The sequence below is a fragment of the Gobius niger genome (assembly GCF_951799975.1).
Source record: "Gobius niger genome assembly, chromosome: 3".
Lineage (NCBI taxonomy): Eukaryota > Metazoa > Chordata > Actinopteri > Gobiiformes > Gobiidae > Gobius > Gobius niger.
This window is the reverse complement of record NC_136854.1, coordinates 20,333,834-20,355,247: the sequence shown is the minus strand read 5'-3', so window position 1 is coordinate 20,355,247 and position 21,414 is coordinate 20,333,834. Positions and strand designations below refer to the sequence as shown.

At 41.7% G+C, this 21,414-nt stretch overlaps 1 protein-coding gene across 1 annotated transcript in view; it reads left to right on the top strand.

The window, feature by feature from the left end:
* Window positions 1–408: 408 nt before the first annotated feature.
* The window catches only part of doc2g (double C2-like domains, gamma), a 39,666-nt gene continuing 18,660 nt past the window's right edge, over window positions 409–21,414 (top strand). Inside the window, exons 1-5 of the mRNA XM_079553925.1 lie at window positions 409–565; window positions 2,495–2,888; window positions 3,443–3,522; window positions 4,127–4,201; window positions 8,735–8,844. Of these exons, the coding sequence (XP_079410051.1) occupies window positions 2,513–2,888; window positions 3,443–3,522; window positions 4,127–4,201; window positions 8,735–8,844 (641 nt within the window). The 5' untranslated portion in view covers window positions 409–565; window positions 2,495–2,512. The remainder of the gene's footprint in view (window positions 566–2,494; window positions 2,889–3,442; window positions 3,523–4,126; window positions 4,202–8,734; window positions 8,845–21,414) is intronic.

The following is a 21,414-nucleotide window of genomic DNA, read 5'->3' as shown; positions in this document are numbered from 1 at the left end:
ATGTGCCAATTGGAGTTTCAATCATGGTTGTTGTTTAGTTTTGAATGAAAAGCTGCTGAAGAGCTGACACTGAAGGAACTAAATGTGCAATAAAGAGCGATTTTCAAGAATTAAACTCCAGATGTTACATTCATTTGACGGAAAAAGCTCCACAAATAATGTATCCTCCCAGAACACTTTTCAGACACTTGCTCTGACTCTGCATTCACTGCGGAGTGATTCGATTTTATTTTCAATTGAACTCACTTGTTCTTAGTCCATTTTCTCCCCCCCCTTTCACAGTCTGAGGGAGTTGGATATGCACCGTCTGCAAATCACTGGCTTGGATTTTGACTGGATACGTCACAACCGTAGCAAAGTGAGAAAGGGAGGAGGAGGAGTGGTGGAGCCCATGCGATGATACAGACACAGAAAGAGGGGCAGAGGAAGAGAGAGAGAGAGAGAGAGAGCGTAGAGCGGGATATATTGACTCAAAAGCTGGTCTGCATGCTCCTCCGTGTGTGGAAGACAGAGGATGTGAGAGCAGGCAAGATGCGCGGCTGGCACAGATGAAGACTGTCTCTGGGTATGCCTTCTCTTTCATTTCTGTACCGGGTGATAGCATGCATTCAGGACGTTTAGGACGCTGCCATTGATTGACTTTGAAAAGCAACATGGGAGTTTGAATTGTGTGTGACCTGAAAACAGTCTGTCATTAAACGAGTAAATGATTGAAGCTGCTGAGGGGCTTTCATGTCTTTCCGCGAGACTATTTCAGGCTATTTCAGAAGTGGAGCTGTGAGCTACGTGTCCCAGGAAATGCAAGTTTAAACAGTTGGATATTTTTGGATTGCCTCGCGAATCATGATTGCCTTGCATCAAAAGAGTTTTGCGTGAGCTTGAATTCGACAAAAGGCACGCTGTGATTTTTGGCTATGCAGAACAGCGTGTACAAGGCGAATGACGGCCAAGAAGACACCAAGTGATGTGTTCACGAGTTATCTTTCAGGACTTGCCAAAAACCACCAGTGATGGATTCGTGCTGTTGATTAGCTGAAGCCCGCAGCGGTTGAGTTAAAAAAAATTAAAATCTTATCAGCTCCCCCACTTCTATAATTGAATCGCATTGGATTTAGCAAGACTTCTTTACGGTGCTGCTGCTGCAAGCCTTGATTGTTTGGTTGCCCATTTGCTGAACGTATGCATCATTGAACACAAAAACAATCAGATAATTAACTGCCGCAACACTAGGTTATGGCTTAAGTCAAATCATTCAGTATTTGTCTAAGTCTCCCCCCCTTGTGCAGTCATTGTACCATTATTATAAAAGCAACTCAAAGCAATTACAGAGTGACTGGATAATAGGTTTCAGATAATGCGTGAAAAATAGATGAAAAGGTGGTGAAAAAAGTCACAATATTGTAACCATTATGAGAACCAGTTAAAGCGGGTTCTTCTATTGGCACTCATGAGATCCAAGCAATTTTTGACTGGATTTACATAATTGAGCAGGGATTTTATTTATCCTTTAGTAATGCTTTTCGTAATGCTAGGTTTTGGTTAAAGTTAACCCTGTTTAGACCAATTTAATCTTAATTTAGTGCTTCTCTTGTCTTGGCAGTTCTTGGCCTGAAAAGTTTGAGACCCATTGGTTTAGACTTGTGTATTGACTTTATGTGCGTCGTCTTATTTGTAACATGTGCTTTGATCTTTTTCCCATTGCATTACAAAAATGATCATCTACTGTGACCTATGTGGTCCATATTCCTGTGGTGTAAACTGTTGGAGAGAGCGATCCTAACAAAGTAACTTTTCCTCAAGTTCTCATTGCAAATAACTTTTTGTTTTGGGAGGTTCTTGAAGTTGTCAGATATGGTACAATTAGAGCCAAAGTCTTCGCTCTTCTGTGAAATGAGTGTTTGTCATTAGTGAGATAAGCCTTGAATAATACCAACTCATTGTGGCATAGAAAGAGCACATGCCTTCAGTCTCTGTTAATGAGACACAGAAAAATACACTCCAGTCGGCTGAGCCTAACGAGGTTAGAGCTCGGTTAACAGTTTTCATTAGCTGGCAAATATGCTCCGGAGTGAAGGCTTCAGCAGCATGATGTAAATACTGCTGAGGGGTTGCGTATGTGTGAGGAAGAAAAGTGTAAAGGAATTAAGTGAAGGATTAGAGTCACATTTCATACTTTACAGCCGTACATTTGAATATTGATTTGCAGACTTTGTGTTGAGCTGACACAATGTGTGAGTCATATTTGAAGTGCACATCGTTTAAAATTTTGACTTTGACAAAGTTGAGAGTGCGTCACTGGAAGAAAACTAGCTTTTACTTTTGTGGCGCGCTGTGTGGGTCCTTGTGCATTTATTGTTGTTTTCTGATGGTTCTGGCACACAGCGCCTTCTGCACAAACTGCCATTGTGCATTTGACAGACAGCGCGATTTCTGTTCTGGCTTCGCCTTTTATTGTTGCTTCTGATTGCAGCTGTTATTCGTTCTTCTCTTTCAGTCGAGCGCGAGCATCCACATGAGTGTTTCCAAAGCTCCTCCGCACCCCCCCACCTCCCACCTGGCCCTGCCCCCCTCCTCCACGTCATCGTCGGCACCTTCATCCTCGGCCACCTCCCCGTCTGTGGCCGCGCCCCCGCCCTCGCCCGTCAAGATTTCTATGCAGGAGCACTTTGCCATCAACGTGTGCCCCGGCCCCATACTGCCCATCCCGCAGATCTCCGACTTCTTCCCCCGCTTCCACGACTACCCCTGCACCCCCCCGCCCCCCCGGGAGAAGAAGATCCTGAAAGAAGAGACTTTCAATGGAATGACCGGAGGGTTCAAGGATGGAGAAAAGACGGCAGATAACGAAGCGGACAAAGACGAAGCGTTTGACTCGGATGATGAAGACAGTGAGTTTGCCTGCACTATAACCACAATTTATCAAAGAGTTTTATCATTTTAAACTTGAAGGCAAAAGAAGGTGAAATACAGGTTAAAATAGACCAAACAGTCATATCATCATGAGAGAAGGTGTTAATAATTCATAATGTCAGATTAATTCAACGGAGTCAAAATATTCTGCAGTATTTTTTATGATATATTTCACCATAATAATTAGTGTATCGTTTGCATTGCTTGCTCTCAGTCTTTACAAACTTCCAGCGACATCTCATTGTGCATTCTTTTCCCAAACAAAGCAAGGTAACAAGGTGCTTCTTACTTAAACCATTTGTCACTCCCACATTCATGTGCCTGCCTGACATAGAGGATTTATTACACTGCTCTGCAACAGTGGGCGATCTCTTTCTTCCCAACCAGTGATCAAACATGATCAATTAATATTAGGTGGCAAAGGCTTAAGTTTTTAAAGGCCATCTGTTGTAAAAATGACTCAGAGCTTTTGAGTGTGAGTAAGTGAGAGCTGTTTACCTCCAGTAATTGCTGTGTTTGTGTGTGTGCGCAGCCTACTTGGGAACTCTGGAGTTCAACCTGCACTTTGATCAAGACAACAACTGTCTTCACTGTACAATTCACAAAGCAAAGGTTTGAGCTTACACTGTCTCCTACACAGTCACCATTTCAGTAACTCATCGCAACTGCCTGCTGGACTGAATGATTTATATGTTTCTTTTGTCTTTCTTTGTTTGTTTACCATGTGCGTTACTGTGTAATTGTTCAGGGCAAGGGTTTGCAACCTATTAATTCCAAAGAGCCAATTGTTCCCCGTCACAACGAATTATTAGTATGTTTACTTCGAATGTGAAGACTGAACTGGTTCAAACCAGGACTAAACCAGGACTTTCTTCACCCAAGTGTTGCTAGTGGCTCACAAACTGTAGCCCGTACATGCCTGGTTTAAAGATACAAACCTTATTTCACATAGTACTGTAATATGGCATTAATTATGTAAACTCTGCGTGCACACTTCCCTTGAGGACAGCTCACAGTAGGCGAGGAGTGCAGAGCAATGTCCAGGAGCAGTGATATAACTACAGTAGCCCCCTCATATTTACAGTCTTTTTATGGCCATGTCATTGTGTGAAGTGTTTGGGGGCAGCATGACGTCACCTTTGACACTGTTGTATAAATGTGAGTAGACGTTGGCTTTGGTGTGTAACTCTCGCGTGTGTCCTCCTTGTGTCCACAGGGTCTGAAAGCCATGGATTCCAATGGACTGGCCGATCCATACGTCAAGCTTCATCTTCTCCCAGGGGCTAGCAAGGTCACTGCTCTATCCCTCTACCTCAACGCCAATTAGCGCAACATGTTACCAGATTGGATGGCGCACACTCTATTCCAGACAATGACACTTCCTGATCAGACACTGAGGACACACACACACAGTTAATTGAGGGGCACAGATAGTTGGGGAAAGTTAAGGGGAATCAAGGCAATAAGGTAAAACAACAAAACATCAAGACATAATCAAAAACCTATGTAAAATTCAAGTAAAAGAGCAGATGATACAGGCATCTACTGGGGGATGCCACATTGTGCTTTGATTTAAAAAATACTAAACAAAAAAGAATAGATACATAATAATAATGATCATAATTAAATAAAACTATGCTTTTCCATATCCAGAGTGTGTCTAAAAGGACTGGTATAGCAAAACATGATATTAATGAAAAACAAAAAATGTCATTTGGGTTACGAAATTAAAGAAAAGGCTTTGTCCATGTGTCTGCTGTATAAATGCTGCCAGCACTACAGGATAACTGGCCATAGTTAAAGCAGTACTAAGTAACTCCTGCCCCTAGAGGCCATAAGCACCACTGCAGGTGTCATAGCATGTTGCGTTTTTTTCTACTCATTAATTGTCCATGAGATTAAATACTATGCTGACAGAAAAGACAAAGGGAGAGAGGGATATCGTACATCCAATAACACAATGGAGATCATTTTTTTCACTCAAACTTGGATGTAAATTCTGTTTAAGTAGCGCTAGCCCGCAGTTAGCTTTGCCCATTAGCTTGTTAGCTTCTTCTTCGTGATTCCATTAGTGTGTATTGGTGACTCAGACCCGGTGGCAGCAAAGCTGCAATTGTAGCCATTTGTGGCCAGAGACACCAGGGGGAGATGAAAGACCCCCCAATCATCCCATCAACACTTGTATTACCCCCAGAGGGACTACGGAAAGGATTTAGATAAGTTATTTAGTATTGCTTTAAATTGATATGAATAATAAGATCTTCCATTAATTAATATTTTTTCTTATATGTGTTATGTGTAATGGAATGCCAAAGCACAATCTTGGCACTAAATTGGCTCGGGGCGGCCCTGGCTAATGCAGTGAGTTGTTTTGAAGCAAGGAACAGAAAGCACTTTTCGTCTGGCTTCTCCTTAATGCGGCTTGTCCAATGCTGTGCTTTAGTGAGCACGAGCGCGTTCTGGTCTGCTGCTGTGCCTCTCCTGTCTCGTCTTCAGCTCATGAGATAAGTGTAGCCTCGGAAAGTAGGACCTACAGTTACATCAACCTGTTGTGTGGCGTTCCTCGCTCAAGGTTGACACAAAACCAGGTTACGATAAGAGGGGTGGCGATGTTGGCTACAGGAGAGGACACCCTAGGTTGCCTGTCTTGGGTCCACAGAGCTAACAATAACAATGTCTGGGGGATTTAGTGTCCTCCAGCTTCGCTCTGCTTTTGTTCGACACTTTCCTTTTCGCCCACTTTTCCAACCTATCTGCGTCTGTATCTCACTATCTGGCTGTGACCCTCTGTGACCTTGAAATACCAACAGTGTGCGAATAAGGGGGGAGAGACAGCCAACAGAGGGGAGAGGAGGGAGGGATGGATGGAGTGCTGAAATGGGGAAGGAGGGTAGGAGAGACGGATGAGGGGAGGAGGACAGCAGCAGGTGGTTGTCATGGAAACAGGGAGGATTGTAACACGGCTCACGTCAACAGGCTCGCGTTGATGGGCGAGCGGGGCAGCGGAGGGAAGGGGGGGGGCAATGAGTAGGTAAGTACCCGTGAACCAGGGCTTGTTAAATATCCAGCAGACAGAGCGTCACTCGGGAAAGTGGGAGTGTGCGCGCATACGATTGGCAAAAGCGCCCGCCTCCGTCTCGTGAGGGAAAGTGCCGGGATGAGTAAGCCGCCGTGGCTAAGACTACTTTCTGTGTTGTCATTGAGGAGATGTAGGCATTCCACGCGTATATCCGGTGCTCTTTGGTTTTCATATACTGTGCACCTCAATATGCAGCGCACATGATGACATACGCAGCAACGGCAGCAGCACATGGCCATGCATTTATACAGACACATAAGGTGTGAATTCTGCCGTCTGCGTGCTGGACTGGGCACCTCAGTGTATTTGTTCTCAACAGGAACGGGTTTTATAGTTGTGTTACATTGATGGTATAAAAAATGAGACCTGCACCGATCCAGCTTTTTTGCTCCCAATACCGAGACCGATACCGATGTTTTTTTTTTTTAATCAATTATGGCTATCTGTTAATTACGGTAACTCACTGCTGCCAGTGTGACGGAAACATTTGTGTGTAGCCTAAATGCTAAAAACATTACCTTTTCCCCATAAAACCACAGGGTATGGGCATGCACAATAGCGCCCTACAATACAAGTTGCTTATGACAACATGCTACGAAAAGGCTCACAGACGTGAAAGTAAAGCAAGTGTTTGTGTTTATTAATTGATATTGTTATTTATATTTTGAACAATTCTCATCATTCATTAGAACGAGTTGGCAGTACGTTCTGACGACTTGGTATTACGTTCGAACGTGAAAGTGCAGTCAAAAATGTTTCAGTCACACTGGCATCTCAGAGTTTCCGTAATTAATAAACTATAATAGAAAAGCATTAAACAAGAATGACTGGACTTTCTTCACTAAATATATGGCTTTTTTGGTTACATTAATATGAAATCAGAAAAAGTGATCTGATCATTACAACTTGTGCATAAATCAGTTAGTCTTTAACAGCATTTCATGAACTAAAATAAAAACACCTGGTCAGTGACTGCAGTGGCCGATATTATTTTATTGGTTATTCCAATTATAGTTTCTGTCCACGCCTTGATTAATTGACGTTAACATTTGCATACTGCCGCTAGCTTTAGCATGCTATTAAGTATCGGCTCCAATATCCGATTCCAGTACCGGATTGGTAAACAAATGATAAAGAGCACACTGTTAGCACATGTCTAGATCCACAATCATTAATGCTCAAATTATCACTAACCTTTTCAAAAATGTTACAATCAAAATTTCTCATTTTGCTCACAGCCCAAGAGCAAACAAACAGGCAGTTACTTGCCTTCCCTGAACTGACCAATGATGGTGGTAACAATGTTCATTGTTTTGTTTGTTACTCCCTTTTTCTGCGTCAGTCGCCGCAGATTAATGCTTAGTCCACTGCACCGCTGCCACCCCCAATTGATTTAAGCCAATATTTTTCAAATTTATTTTAATGGATTCAACATGGAAAGAGCAGAACAATATGTTTTTTGGAGATAAGAGCAACAACATTCAGAAGTCTCTCTAGAGAAGAAGCGCAGTCAGGTAGCAGCTGTAAGCAAAGAGCAGAGTTGGGAGTTTAAAAGCAGATGTGCCCAGTGAAGTTGTAAAGGTACACAGAGGACATGCCCTATTAAGGTGGCGTTTACAGCCTATTCCCACTATTAAGGAATCAAAGCACCAACAAAAGAAAACACTTGTCCCCGTCATGGATTGAGCTCTGCCGAGGCTGAGTCTGACTGATAAGCCCCAAGTTTCCAGCTTAAATCAGAGGATAGAGAGGGGAATAGTGATGGGGAGTGTGGGAAAAGGAGGTAGAGGAAAGGCAGCCCAGAACAATTGGATGAGAAGAGAGGGAGAGAGGGAGAGGAAGAGGGGAAGGAAAGAGACGGAAGAGAACGGGGAGAGGACAGGATCTGACCCCAGGCACTAGTTTGAGGCTGAGTGTGGCAGAGGGAGGTTTATCTTCAAAACCTCAGACGTGAACGCTGCATACTGAACACTGCCTGCACTATGAACATTTTAACTATTTCGTGTGACTTTGATGATTCACATGTGATGAAACACGAAAATGCAGGTGTTGAAACATGTTGAAAATTCCCCTGTTGATTCCACTCTAGCTGAAGAAAAAATCCTTTGAACCTACTTTATAAAAATGATGGACTTACCTAATAATGTTTTGGAAAGATTTGTTTACTCCCGCTTCAAGCTGTATATGGATTATTCATTTCATTCTGGTGAGAAGTTTACATTTTCAAAGGCAAAGCTGGGACGATACCTCAATTTGAGTGTAGAGAGGACATCTTCTCAATATCCTCTAAATAATAATAAGCAAAAATCCAAACCAGTTGCAACCAAGGAACGAGGTGCTCTCTGACTCTATTTATGAGTTCTTGTGTGAACCTAAGAGTTTGTTTTTTCCCCGGAGAGCTTTAATATTTCATTCCGATTGTGCAGTTAAATTGGTTGCTGTGGGCGTGAGTAGAGCGGTGTTTTGAGGCTCTGTGTGGGGCTGTAGTATAATGTTAGGGAGCAGACGGACAGGTGAGGCAAGGGGAGCATCCTCTCGTTCTTCTCTACACTCAGCAGCAGATGTCTGCCATCTCCTCGGGGACTGAGATAAATGATGTTTTCCCTCTCTTTTTCGCTCTACTTCTTTCTTGATCTTTTAGAGTCCCTCAGTTTTCCTCATTTTTCATTTATTTCACCCGTCTAATCTATCTTGTGCTCTTTTCTGAGTTTTCTTCTGTTCTAAGTGTCTCCTTTTTGTCTGCAGGCAAACAAGCTTCGCACAAAAACCTTAAAGAACACCCTTAACCCAGTCTGGAACGAAACGCTGGTGTACCATGGCATAACAGCGGCCGACATGACCACCAAAACACTCAGGTAGGAACTTACATTCTGGTCAGCAATTAGCACTGCTCCCCAGACAGCAGATGACCGCTAATGTGCAGGGGATGGAGATTCATTGTTCAGTCTCAGATCTGGCTTGGCTTCCCAGTGCTAATCTATTATCTCAGATAGCCAATGACAGTGACCTGTGTCAATTGTTTCTGCAACCTCTCCAAGCAGAGATCACTCAAGACCCCTTCAACGCACGGGGGAGCAGAAATCAGTGCTGTTACTTGGTGCATTTCCAAAACACTGTGAGCGCTGCAACCTGGCATTCGGTACCAGCGCAGAGCTTCAGGTGTGCGTGCATGTGTGCATGTCAAGGGCAATCACCGGCAGACAACAACATCCGTGGCCTCTCTTCTGTAAGTGGAGACAGGTCACATGTCCTTGAGCACACGCATGTTCCGAAATAACATCGACTCTGCTCCCGAAAGAGTCACATGTAAAGAGCTGCTTGAGGAGAGACCTCTTTAGTCATTAACTAGAAGGAAGCCCACTTGACCTCCAGCCAAGGACACAGCCTGCAGACGCGCACCAGCCATGTGCAATGTGGGTAGTCCAAATGCGGAAGGGGAAGAGGAGGAGGAGGAGTGTCAACCAGGAGCTGAAAGGAGAAAAGAGGGCGCCAACAGCAACCAGGCAAACGCATGAATGATGTCAGGAGGCATGAGTAGAGGAAGGAAGAGGAGACTATGGAGGTTGGCAGTCTGAAGAGATGGACAGTAGCCAGGGGTCAGTGCCGAAAAGGATAATGTGATGAATGGAGAAATCTACTTTCGACTGTTATAAAAAAGCCCAGTGCCTAAGACGGGTTTACTCTAAGGAGAACCAAAAAAAAAAAAAAAAAGACGAAAGAATGAGGACAGGGAGGAAATATGTGAGTGAATGGAGCAGCGTGTGATGGGATGAGACAGGGCTGTGAGCAGCCAACACAGACGAGCGAGAAGAAAGAAAAAAAAAGAAAAAAGAAAAGACACTCCCTGACTTCTACGCTAGGATCCTGGCGCCAACAGCCAATAAACAGACTTTGTTCTCATTACAGCACCAAAACAGTCTGCTGTCCCGGAGCGATGTTTACTCGCTGGGTTGTAGCTGGTGCTTGTGTCTGTCCCAGCAGGACGCAGGGCCAGCGATGTGTACAGTCTGATACCTGCGTGCTCTCCACTTCACTGAGCTCATAGTCTCTCTGTAGACCGTCTGTACTCGACACGACGCCTCCGGGTCCACACTCTGTGAAAAAATAAAAGATAATGGTGTAATTAGGCAAGTCCGCACTGAGAACAAAAAAACAACTCCGACAAAATTAATGAAAGACAATGACTTTTACATGCCCTACTTTAGATATATAGCTGCGACCTTGCGTAGTGAGAGAGGAGAAACCCCGGAATGGACTTTTATTTAACCATGAAAGTAGAACAGAGATCCAGAATATCTTTTACTGGGGGGAATCCTGGCGTTAGAGGGAACCCTATTGTACACGTTTAGTGGTACAAGGGGAATCCAGAGCAGGAGAAATCTAAACTCTTCACATGACCTGCTTGTTGTTTTATACCTATAGATGCTGACGTGCTGCTGACGTTATAGCAACAAAGTTTGGTAGATGTGTTTATATACTGTCAGCTGAACTAATTACTTAATTGAGCTGCGTTACTTTTATTGTGTGTAGATTAGAACACTAATGTCTTTTCATCTAAAACAGCAATGATTTAGCAGTAGATATTGCCACTGTTTTAGTTTTAAGTTTATGCAAGTGAAGGAGCTCTTTGATGTTAGGGGAACAGAAATGTATGAAAGATAAGAGGGAAAAAAACAAGGCACTCATCTCTCATCACTCTTCTTTCATCAGGATTTTCGAGCCATAATTTAAAGGGATTAGCTAGTTATTTTCTCTGTTTTTCTGAACTACCTAAACAGGATTCTCTCCTTTAAGAAGGCTGTGTTATTTTGGCTGGTGCATGAGGAAAAAAAAAAAATGCCCAGCGTGCAGTGTTGGGCAAGTTACTTTAAAATTGTAATATATTCTATATTAGTAGTTACAGCTCTAAAAATGTATTATGTTTGTGTTACATATTACTGTTTCAAAAATGTAGCTGAGTTACACTACTTCGATTTACTTTTACTTTACTTTAATCTTTATTGAAGGGACAATGTACAGAGGCATTAAGCTCAAAGAGAAAGAGATGTACTGCACCAGATTATAGCTACATAGCTAGTTTCCATCCGTAGTCCCTGGTCCTTGTGAGTTACTTTTGAGTTACTTCTAGCAAGATATAAACTGAATATAGCAATAATGCCACCGAGCAAAAGTGCAGTCAGAGATTTCCTTTCCCTTCGCTTTCCCCATTATTCTCTTGTGTTTTGTTAAGAGGACATTCACTTCACACAACTGCAGATCTTATACATCAGTGTCCAACTTGATCTGCATGCTACATTTTATTTGGGGGGAGTTTGGCATTTTTTCGTTCATACATTTAAATGCTCTTGAAATGTAGTGACTAATATATTCCCGTATTTTGTGTAAGTAATATATTTTTGAGTTACTTTTGGAATATGTTACCCCCAACACTGCCAGCGTGCTGTTTTATTTTGAAGCTTTTAGACTGACTGTCCCCTTTTAAAAGTTTTTTTTTTTTGTATTGTATCAGAGAATTTTGATGAGTGAAGAGTATCTTGTTATTTTTCTTGTATTTCATAAAGAACTAGTGTTGGGTTTTGCTTGATGTCTCTTCCACACTCAAAGCGCGTAATCCATGAAGTTTGCCTATCTTGAAAAATTCATCAAACTTGTTCTGAATCCGATCTCGTCTGTGGTCAAACCATCATCTCTGCAAAGATTAGCATGTTTTTGAGCCGCCTGCCCTTTCACTGCAGCTGCATTGCACTGCGCACTGATGTATGTTGCATTTGAAGTATCTGGGGGTGTTTTACAAAAAATATCAAGACAAATGTGCCCTAAAGCAGTCAGAGGTGCAAGATAGAAGAATAAAGGATCATATAAGCTAGTGATGCACGATAATGTCAATTTGAACCGATAACCGATAACCGATAATTCTGCATGTCCCGATACCGATAACCGATAATGACATCGATAATTATGTATATATATTTGCACTTTATTTTGTGACAAGAACTCAATGTAACAGTTCACAGTTCTGCCCAAAATATATTAACTCTACCAGGCAACATACAAGTGTATATATATAATGAGTTTTACTTTGGGTTTGGGTCTCACCTTTTTCTAAAGCTCTGTTTTTTTTACAGTTCCATCATGAGCAGGTCTGACTCTGCTCATCTGTGTCACATCTTATTAAAAAAAAATAATAATAATAATATTACTACTACTACTTCATTCCTAGTATTTTTCCTTTTTGTTGACATCATACTAATTAATTCTTATTTACAATACTGGAATATAATCCTGCATTGGGCTCATTTATGCATTTGTGCCTCGTGTGGTCAAAAAAAAAACCCATAGCTGCGTGGCTCATTTCATCAATGTAAAACTCCTCTCCAGTAATGCTCACTTACGTGAGCGGGTCCACGGTTCACATTTCCTCGTCTTTTTCTCATTTGGTTGCGGTGCTAATGTTGAAGTTACTTCGATGTAAAAAGTCTAAAAACTCTTCCTTCACGGAGAGCGCCTGCACAGCTGTTTCGCTGGAATACTCGTCGTATTTTTCAGCTAAAGCCGTGCAAAAGTCGGCCGTGGAGAGCGTATATCTGCTGCTGTAAATGTGCAGTCCTGAGTCTGCAGTAGCTCCGGGCTGCAGGACGTGCGGGGCGGCGCCGCCGAGAGAAAGGCAGCGAGCTGGAGCTGCAGATTCAATGTAATTTGAGTTTATAATTATCGGGCCTAATTATCGGCCGAATTTTTTTTTATCGGCTTTATCGGGGATGGCGCCAAAATGCCGATAAATGCCGATAATTATCGGCGGCCGATATTATCGTGCATCCCTAATATAAGCCCTTAAATCAATGGGATCAATTATTTATTCAGTGCTTGCTTTACTTACTTGAGAAAACTGAAAGTTGAAGTTTGGCATTTTGAGTGTCGTAACAGTGACTCAATTCATTAAAAGTTTGTCGAATTGCCGTCATTGTCAGGAGAAGCTTTTTTGTCCTGGAGGGAGTTAAAAGGCTTGTGTTTTGCGTAAAGTGCAGTAGGAGTTTTTCTTCACATCCATTCCCTCATTTGCAGTTCCACTGATTATATAAAGCCATTATGCTGAAGCAAGACGCACTTAATGACTGAATATGAGTAAGCTGCGCACAAAAAGGGTCAGGCGAATAAAAGGCTCCATAAGTTCTTAACGGCATTTACTTTTCACTGTGTTGCATGCAGGAGGTCTTTCCCTTTGTGCACGTTTTTAAAGGCCACTGCAGGTCTAGACACTCACGAACGATTGGACCAGCTGTGCAAATGAATAACTTGTGCCCTCAACACTGACTTCACGCTTGGGCTCATAATCTTTTAATTGTCGTAGTGGGGCTGCTTGATGTTGTTGAGTTTTCATTTAAGGCCAATTACAATTCCCTCCTTTGTTTTGTTTTAGATTTTAATCTAATTCACCTGCAAGTGATTATTTCCATGTTGGCGAGGAGGCAATTGTGACCCAAATAAAAGCATTCTGTTGAACTGGGGCATTTTAAAATCCCATATGGCTTGGCAGGTTTGTGCTGCTGGATTAGACTTTGTTCTTTTTTTTTCAGTCTTTGTTATCCAACATAAACTTATCATAGGAGCCACAGTTGTCGCCAAAACCAAGGAAAGTCGGCCAGCATAAAAACTGCGGGGTATATTATAAAGCAAAATGTACGTTTGATAGCTTTTTATCATCCTACTATGCTGTTCTCTCATCAAAAACAAACCTGGAGTTGTGTTTTGAGCCGCCAGAGCATCTTTGAGTAATCTTTGGATCTTCACCGATGGCTACTCTTATAGCAGCACAGCGACAAGTCTCAAAACGTTCCTCCTGAGGTCCTACGTACCCAGGAAATGTTTTTCTCACTTCTTTTTTTCTCTTTTTTCCCTTCTTTATGGAACTATGTCTGTTTTGTTTTAGCTGTTTCAGATCAATATGGCACTTTCTAACCAACAAAGTCTAAGATAGTGATGAAGATATATTTTTGACATTATTATCATCAAATATCTACAAAAAGCATAATATCCCTTTTTTAAATTCCAGACTTTTGTGGTAATTTAGAGTTTCTACCTGTATTAAAAATGTGTATTCTGTTTAAAGGAACAGGCCACCGTTTTTAGTTGATGCCCTCAGTCACGCAAAACGACCGCAGATATTGTTAGCATGTAGACTCTCCTCCTCTTCCTTATGGACCCACACAGGGGTGAAGTTAGAAGCGGCCAAGCTCTTCCACGTTCTCCCTATTTAAATACGTTTACATAAGTAGTTACACGATCAAAGTATAATTGCACAAAATTAAACATGTCGATTTTTTAAGGGGAACTATATTGTAAGGCGTAATTATACCTTAGGAGCACTTTGACTTTACTGAGCAGACATCACGTAACTTCATCCCCGTTTGGGTCCATAGAGGAGAGGAGGAGAGGCTACATGATCTGCGGTCTTTTTGCGTGACTGAGCGCACGCACAAAGACCAGACAGGTACACATCAACTCGTCTAAGCTAAGAACATATCTCAGTATTTAAAAACAGTGGCCTGTTCCTTTAAAGCAATGATACTTGCTTTTTAGGGTAATATTTCATTTTACGTCTTAGCTTCTGTTTAGATCCTGGCTGCATTAAATTAGCTTTTTAAGCCATGTACTGTAATTATTTGGCAGACAAAGGTTGTTCAGTGGAAACAGCCAGTGCAAGTAAGAGCAGTTGAGTATCATTTCGCGTCCTCTACACTATCTCCCCACGCCTCCATCTGGCTTTTGTAATAGACTCTTCAGCAGTGTGGAGACTGGGACAAAGAGGACTTGATTTAGTGCTGAAAGGACCAGTTAAGATTGGATGCCTTCGGTGGGGTTCAGGTTAGGCTGCCTTTTGGGAGAAAATCACTTTGATGCAGGAGTTGAAGGAGATGGTGGTATGATTGGAAAATTGGGATTTCGAGAACTGTTGCAGATATTGCAATATCACATTTTTCACTGTTGCCTTCATTTGTGAATAATGTAGCGCTTAATTCACCTTATTCCAGAGGCTCGCGTGGGCGCCGCCATTACTTGTGCCCGCCCCTTTTCTCTTCTATGTGTTAACATGGGGCTGGAGAAGTCCACATGAAATCAGTCACTACGCGAAAACAGTGCAGTGCTGACATGTCGGTGCAAATGAACATTGAACATTTTACACAAATCAATCGACTAAACATCAGATTTGAGCGGAGAATATTTTCCCTCGTTCTCCGTTGAAATGAACGGGCTTCGCGCTCGACCGGAAGTGTCTGGACAACGGAAGTGCCGAGACAAAGCAAAAAGTGGCAAAAGTGGGCAGGGCGGAATAAGGTGAATAGAAAGCCTGGACTGAAAAGGCTTCAGGTGGTACTCCGGATCCTCTGCAGTTTGTGTCTTTTATTAAATTTAACTTCTTAACACCCGCCTTCTCCATTTTGGCATTACCCAAATAACAAAACAAAATACGGCAAAAACATGACAAAAAAAAAAAATATGAAAAAGTGAAAAATATGACAAAAACACACTCACTCCTCCCCGTTTACCATAATCAGTGGCGTGCACAGACATTTTGAGGGGCAGGTGCTCAACCAAGACAAAAGGGCACAACCCCCCCACCCCCCCAAAAGAAAGACAAAAAAGTGATTTTTCTGTAATTAGTGACACTAACAGACCATTGATTAACACAGCAACATAAAATGTCCCACTATGTGGACCTACATAGACTTTAAAGGACAATGTAGGACTATCACAAGGCTCTGCACTTAAAGGCACACTGCGTAACATTTTGGACTATATTGTTGTGGCAAAACAAAACATGCTCCTAATGACCAGCTCAAACACAGAAAATGCTGTTACTGCAGTGTGTAGTAAAAGAATGGATTTAGATGTGAAACTAACCTTTAAATCTCAAATTCTACTGCCTTTAGTCACATCTCCATGGAGACGAGCTGGAGACGTACCCACTCCAGTAAAGTTAGGCGGGGTTAGCCTCATAGATGTTTGTTTGTACAATTCTGAGGTATTTTTCAATGATGAAAATAATGGTCATAAAGTAAATGCTTGTATTTCAAATATATTTATTGGGTAAAATTCTACACGGTGTGGCTTTAAGTCTAGCACAAATAAATGATGCAAAGGTGCTACAGCCTACACTTAAAACATCTGGTTTGTCAATATCATGACAGGGATATTTTCGTCCATGTCAAAAATATGTTAAATAACAATAATCCTGTTCCTGTGCTCCTCACACAGACGCACAGTGTCCAGAACGCAGGCACCTCCTCACCTTCTCTCTCCTCCTCTCGCTTCTGTCTCCTCAGCTCAGCTCACACTGCTCTGACCCTGGTCTACGCTCAGCCCTGACTTAGTCTGAATAATACAGCTCATTTTCAGAACATTTTATAGCGCGACAAAACAGAACCGCTAAAGTGACTGACTTCTTACCGCGGACTTTGTCCGGGCGGTCTCGACACGCGCAGCGCTGACAGTCTCGCCCTGTCGGCCCTCTCGTTTCCTTTCCCCTTAATAATCCAGTCATGTCGCGCTGGCTCGTTCATAAAGTTATTGAATTTACTTTGTTTACTTTACTCCCGCGTCTTAGATGGGCTGTACCATCTTACGGGGAAACACGGGGACAGCACAGCTGCCCTTCTGGGATCAGGAGCATCAGCGCCGCGGCGGCTCGAGAGGCAGAGGAGGAATGAAGCGCGATTTGAAGTTGTTGAACATTAAAACTGTATTTTCAGCACATGTTGGCATAATAGGGCAAATATCTAAGAACAATAAAATAAATAATACTCAATATTGGAGAGAAAAAAAACAGGTCTGGAGAAGGGCACTTAAAGGGCACAGGGCAGAGGGGCAGGTGCTTGAGCACCACCTGGGCTCTATCTGTGCACGTCCCTGACCATAATGACCACGTCCGAAAGGGAAATCATGGCGGATTTACAGACTCCTACCCAGCTCTGACGGAGCATGTTCCTGTAAAGGGCATAAGGGCGGGATCTTCACTGTAACTCGGCCCTTGCTGCGTGTAGTTTGGTCATAGTTGCGCCTGCGCCATTAGCTCTCATGCTAAAGGCCTGTCAATCAAAGTCCGAGATTTCTAAAATGTATCTTATGAAAACCAGCCTGGTTTCTTTAATTGTAACTAACCCAGTGCTATTTTTTAGTTTAGTTTATTTGAGCAGTTAACTTTTTTTTTCCTCAACATTTTACAATCATGCAGTTAATGGAAGCTCAAAGGGAGTAGACAGAAGCAAGAAGCTTATAAGTGCCTACCCCTTGTTCATGTAAATTACATTTGCATTTCATGATGTTACATTAGATATTACTTTTACATTTACATCAGATAAACAATCCTTCCTGAGAATTCTGTATCAGTTTCAAAACACAACTTTATACCTGTACATGTTTGTGAGTTAACTTTTATCATAATGTAGTTACAATTATCAACATACAATCAGCAGACTTATTTTCAGCACTGGCAAACAAGGAGGTCTTAGCTGCATTTCACATCATTTCCACAGCATGTTCATAAATAATAATAATTATTATCATTAAAATTGATAGTTATTTTTATTGATCATAACAATTATCCTTCTTGTCACTATCAATGAATGAACATCCAATTTCATATTATCTAGTCACATTGGTCATTATATTATGTCATCTTGCCGTGTTGTCTTTACTATCCACAATTTCTTATCATTATTGTGATAATGACATGCCCAAATTATAAACCTTATCTAGTGAGGTGCATTAAAAAGCCAGCGTGTAGTGGCCTGTTGAGGGTGGGTGGCTGCCCTGACTAATTCTATACTGTTAATTCTATAATTTGGACAAACTTGATGGAACTCAATCGAAGTCTTTCAATTAGAAATTGAAAAAATCAGAAAATTCAGATTTAGATTCCTAAAATGTATCTTATACGAAAACCAGACTTTTTTCTTTAATTGTAGCTAACCCAGTGTTATCACAGGAGGAATATTTAGCTGTAGACAGTAAAGCGCAATGCTAGCTAATGGAAAACTAGCTTATTTTGCCGCCCATATATGGAGGTACTGCAACAATGGCAGGTTGCACTGCTTTATGACCGCGTCGCGGTCATAAAGCAGTGCAACCAGTGGCCATTGATCCGTTTTGATCAGTTTTGCGGGTCTTATCTTATATTTTGTTCCTTTGGGTTATTCCTCACATTGAACAACTTTATTTACTTTTTGAAGATCATTGTTATCATGGAGAACTGTACAACTGAGGCCTTACACATTTCAGTTCTAGTTTCATAGTTCAGTATACTTCGGGGGCATCTATTAAGACAAGTGCATAGTGAGTGCAAGCTGCAAAATCAAATATGCCATTTTGTGGGTATGCTGCACCAAATGTACCATTTGATATTGCCTGTATCACCGTAGGGCCCTAAACCTGATATGTAAATGAGAGAATGCTGCGTGAATAAAACATGCACAAATGACTCTGCTGCGGATCCACTTTTACACGTACTATACATTGTGAGTTTCAGATGGCGCAGATATCTGGTTTGAATCCGATGCTACTCAGGAAGTGGATTTATTTTCTCAGTGGTTGTAAGTGTGAAAGGCTTTAGAATCACTGGGCTGGAACACCACATTCAAACTTCCAATTAAGCACAAGGCTATTTAGCGTCTCTCTTTCTCTGCCAAGACGGTTACCGTTTCGCTGCGTGAAAAAACAACGGTCTAAGTTTGATGACATTTTCAGGGCATTCATGCGCCAGAAAGAATCGATTAGCTTTTGGTACAGATCCAAAACAAAGTCTGGATTAGGTCAAAGATACACTAACTCTATGCAGAAAGGGGTGGGGGTCAATGAGGGAACAATTGATTCTTTGCTATTGTGCAGTATAAGGGCTTTGTGGCTCAGTAGAAGATAGATGAACGTGAAGAGCACTGGGTCAGATATATAGGTCAGGGAAGCTTGTGGTTGATGCTCTTTTCTCTTTGAGTAATTCAATGTCTATTGCATTCATCTTTTAGTTCATTTATTTACTGAATCAGTTGCATAAGTGGTAACACGTTGATATAACTTACTACCATCATCGACTCGATTTTTGTTTTGTTTTTTTGCGGAGATCCTGTCTTGTTTGCAAAGCATTCAGGAGATTTCACAGACTTTGTGCACAATCTGATAATCCGGTTGAGCTTTTGTGACAGTTTGTGGATCTGGCAGCACGGGTTGGCGGGAGTCCACTGGCATCTGTTTCGTTTTTTTGGGAGGGCGACTAAAGCTCGAGATTTTCGGGAGAGCACGTGGAGTGCGGCGAAAAGCGTTTGGGAACAGAAGGTAGTGACGAGTTTGGCCAAAAGCGCAATGCTATCGCTAGGAGAAAACGCACAGGTCATGTGACAGCGGCGTACATGAGTCATGAGTTATTTGAAGGCTTCTGCAAGAGATACTCATCAGTTATGGGCACAGGGCTGGAACCGGCGTGTCAAACATCCAAATGTCAGAGGAACAGGATGCAAGTGGGAAGAGGACGAGATCAGAGAGAGAGCGAGAGAAAGCAAAGGAGGGGGAGTTCAGAGCGAGAAGTGTCCACATGGGAATCGTCAAACACACACAGGGATTTCTGCAGCAGGTGATGGGCCCTGATGGAATATTCACCCTCCATTGAATTTCAACAGAGCACCGCGAACACGATTTGACAGAATCACTATAGCAGCAGAAATTATATTGATTCAGGTGGAAGAAAAGAGAGTATACACGGCTCTCAAAGATCAACTTTATGCCGCATTAACTTTTATTACATCACAACCCCACAGTCTTGTATTACAGTACGTTAAATGTGGTATAATGGTTTGATACACTTTGTCAGGTCTCTCGTACAAGTGGGACATTGAGTCTCAAGAGACTACCTGTATTAATAATAATAATAATAATCTGATTAGTTAGTGTCAAGTTTCACCTCTTGTTGGCCACACGGTCACTGACCCTACTTTCAGCTGACAGTTCAGTGTTATTTCCGGACACTAGTTGACCTGACGTTGTTCATGGTTTTACAAATAAATGACTTAAAGCTGCACTACCTGTTTTGCCCTGTTATCAAACCGTGAAAGTTAAGGTTAGAGGCAGCAGTAGCAGTTAGCACCCTAACACAGTCAGAGTTTAGCATTATGAAAGAAGTTTACAATAGAACTGATGAAAACTCTGACCCTGTTCTGATGCTGTTGAAATCCTCATGAAATGTTCATGTCCGTTTGCTTAATAATACAATATCTACTGTCAGGTAGAATCCAACCGTTAGGTCTTTTTTTTTTTTTTTTATAAAGCGTGCGTCACTGGGAAGTGTATGAGGCGTTCAAGGGTAGTGGGAACGAACTGTAAATTTAGTTCTAAATGTAACTATTATGTTCTAAATAGGGCTTGACCGATATGGATTTTGGGGTACAATACCGATATGAAGGGGGCCGATACCAATATGTAGGTCAATATTTTTAGTAATTTAATTTATTTTATCTCTACAATAGTTATAGTTATAAACTACACTTAAATATTAATTATTATAGTAAAAGTTTAAATCATAGAAATATATAAAAATATATCTAATAGAGGTCGACTGATGTGTTTTTTAGACCGATGCCGATTATTGGGAATTTTGATTGGCTAATGCCGATATGCGCTGCTGATATTTTTGGCCAAATCTTTTAAAAATGTCTTGTGTATAATCCTGTGTATGAAGCTTCTAAACATGTCAGTGTTGAACTGTGACAGCAGGGGGCGCTGTATTGGGGGCATAGGGCTGATTTGTTCAGCATTCATGTTAAGTAGGTACTTCAGAAGGAGCTACTTTGGACAACAGTAGATTCCAAAACAAAAGATAGTCTCTGTCTCTTATGGTTCTGAAGTTGTTTGCAAAAGTCTACAACATAAAATATATAAAATAGTAACAAACTTGTGACCGATTTTCACCCCAATGTTTCTCCGCTCCCCTGAGGCCGAGGAAGTTGTTATAAAAGCTCTGACTGAGCTCTAAAAAACGTCTGAATCACTCTCGGTTCCGAAGATAACGGCAAAAAAACACAGACTTGCAAATGAATGTAAGTATCAAAATGTTTACTTTGCAACAGATCTTTTTCCCCTGATTTCCCCTTAGAACGCACCATCAGGGCAGCCTGTGGGGGAGTAGTGAGGGTTGAGGGTGATCAGGTTTAAGTTCATTTTCAGACAGTATAAAATGAAAAATCAATACTGTTTTATTTCTCATTTTTGTCACAATAAAAATATAAAAAGCCTCACACTCATTTTTTAAACTAAGATTATATCAGAGTTTCAAAGCTTAGTGGAAGAACTGCCCAAGCATTTCTTTGTGTTAGATAAATGCTGGCTATTTAGGTTTTAGCTCACACTTGTTTCACTCAAACAATGCAAAGCCATTTTAGTTTGTG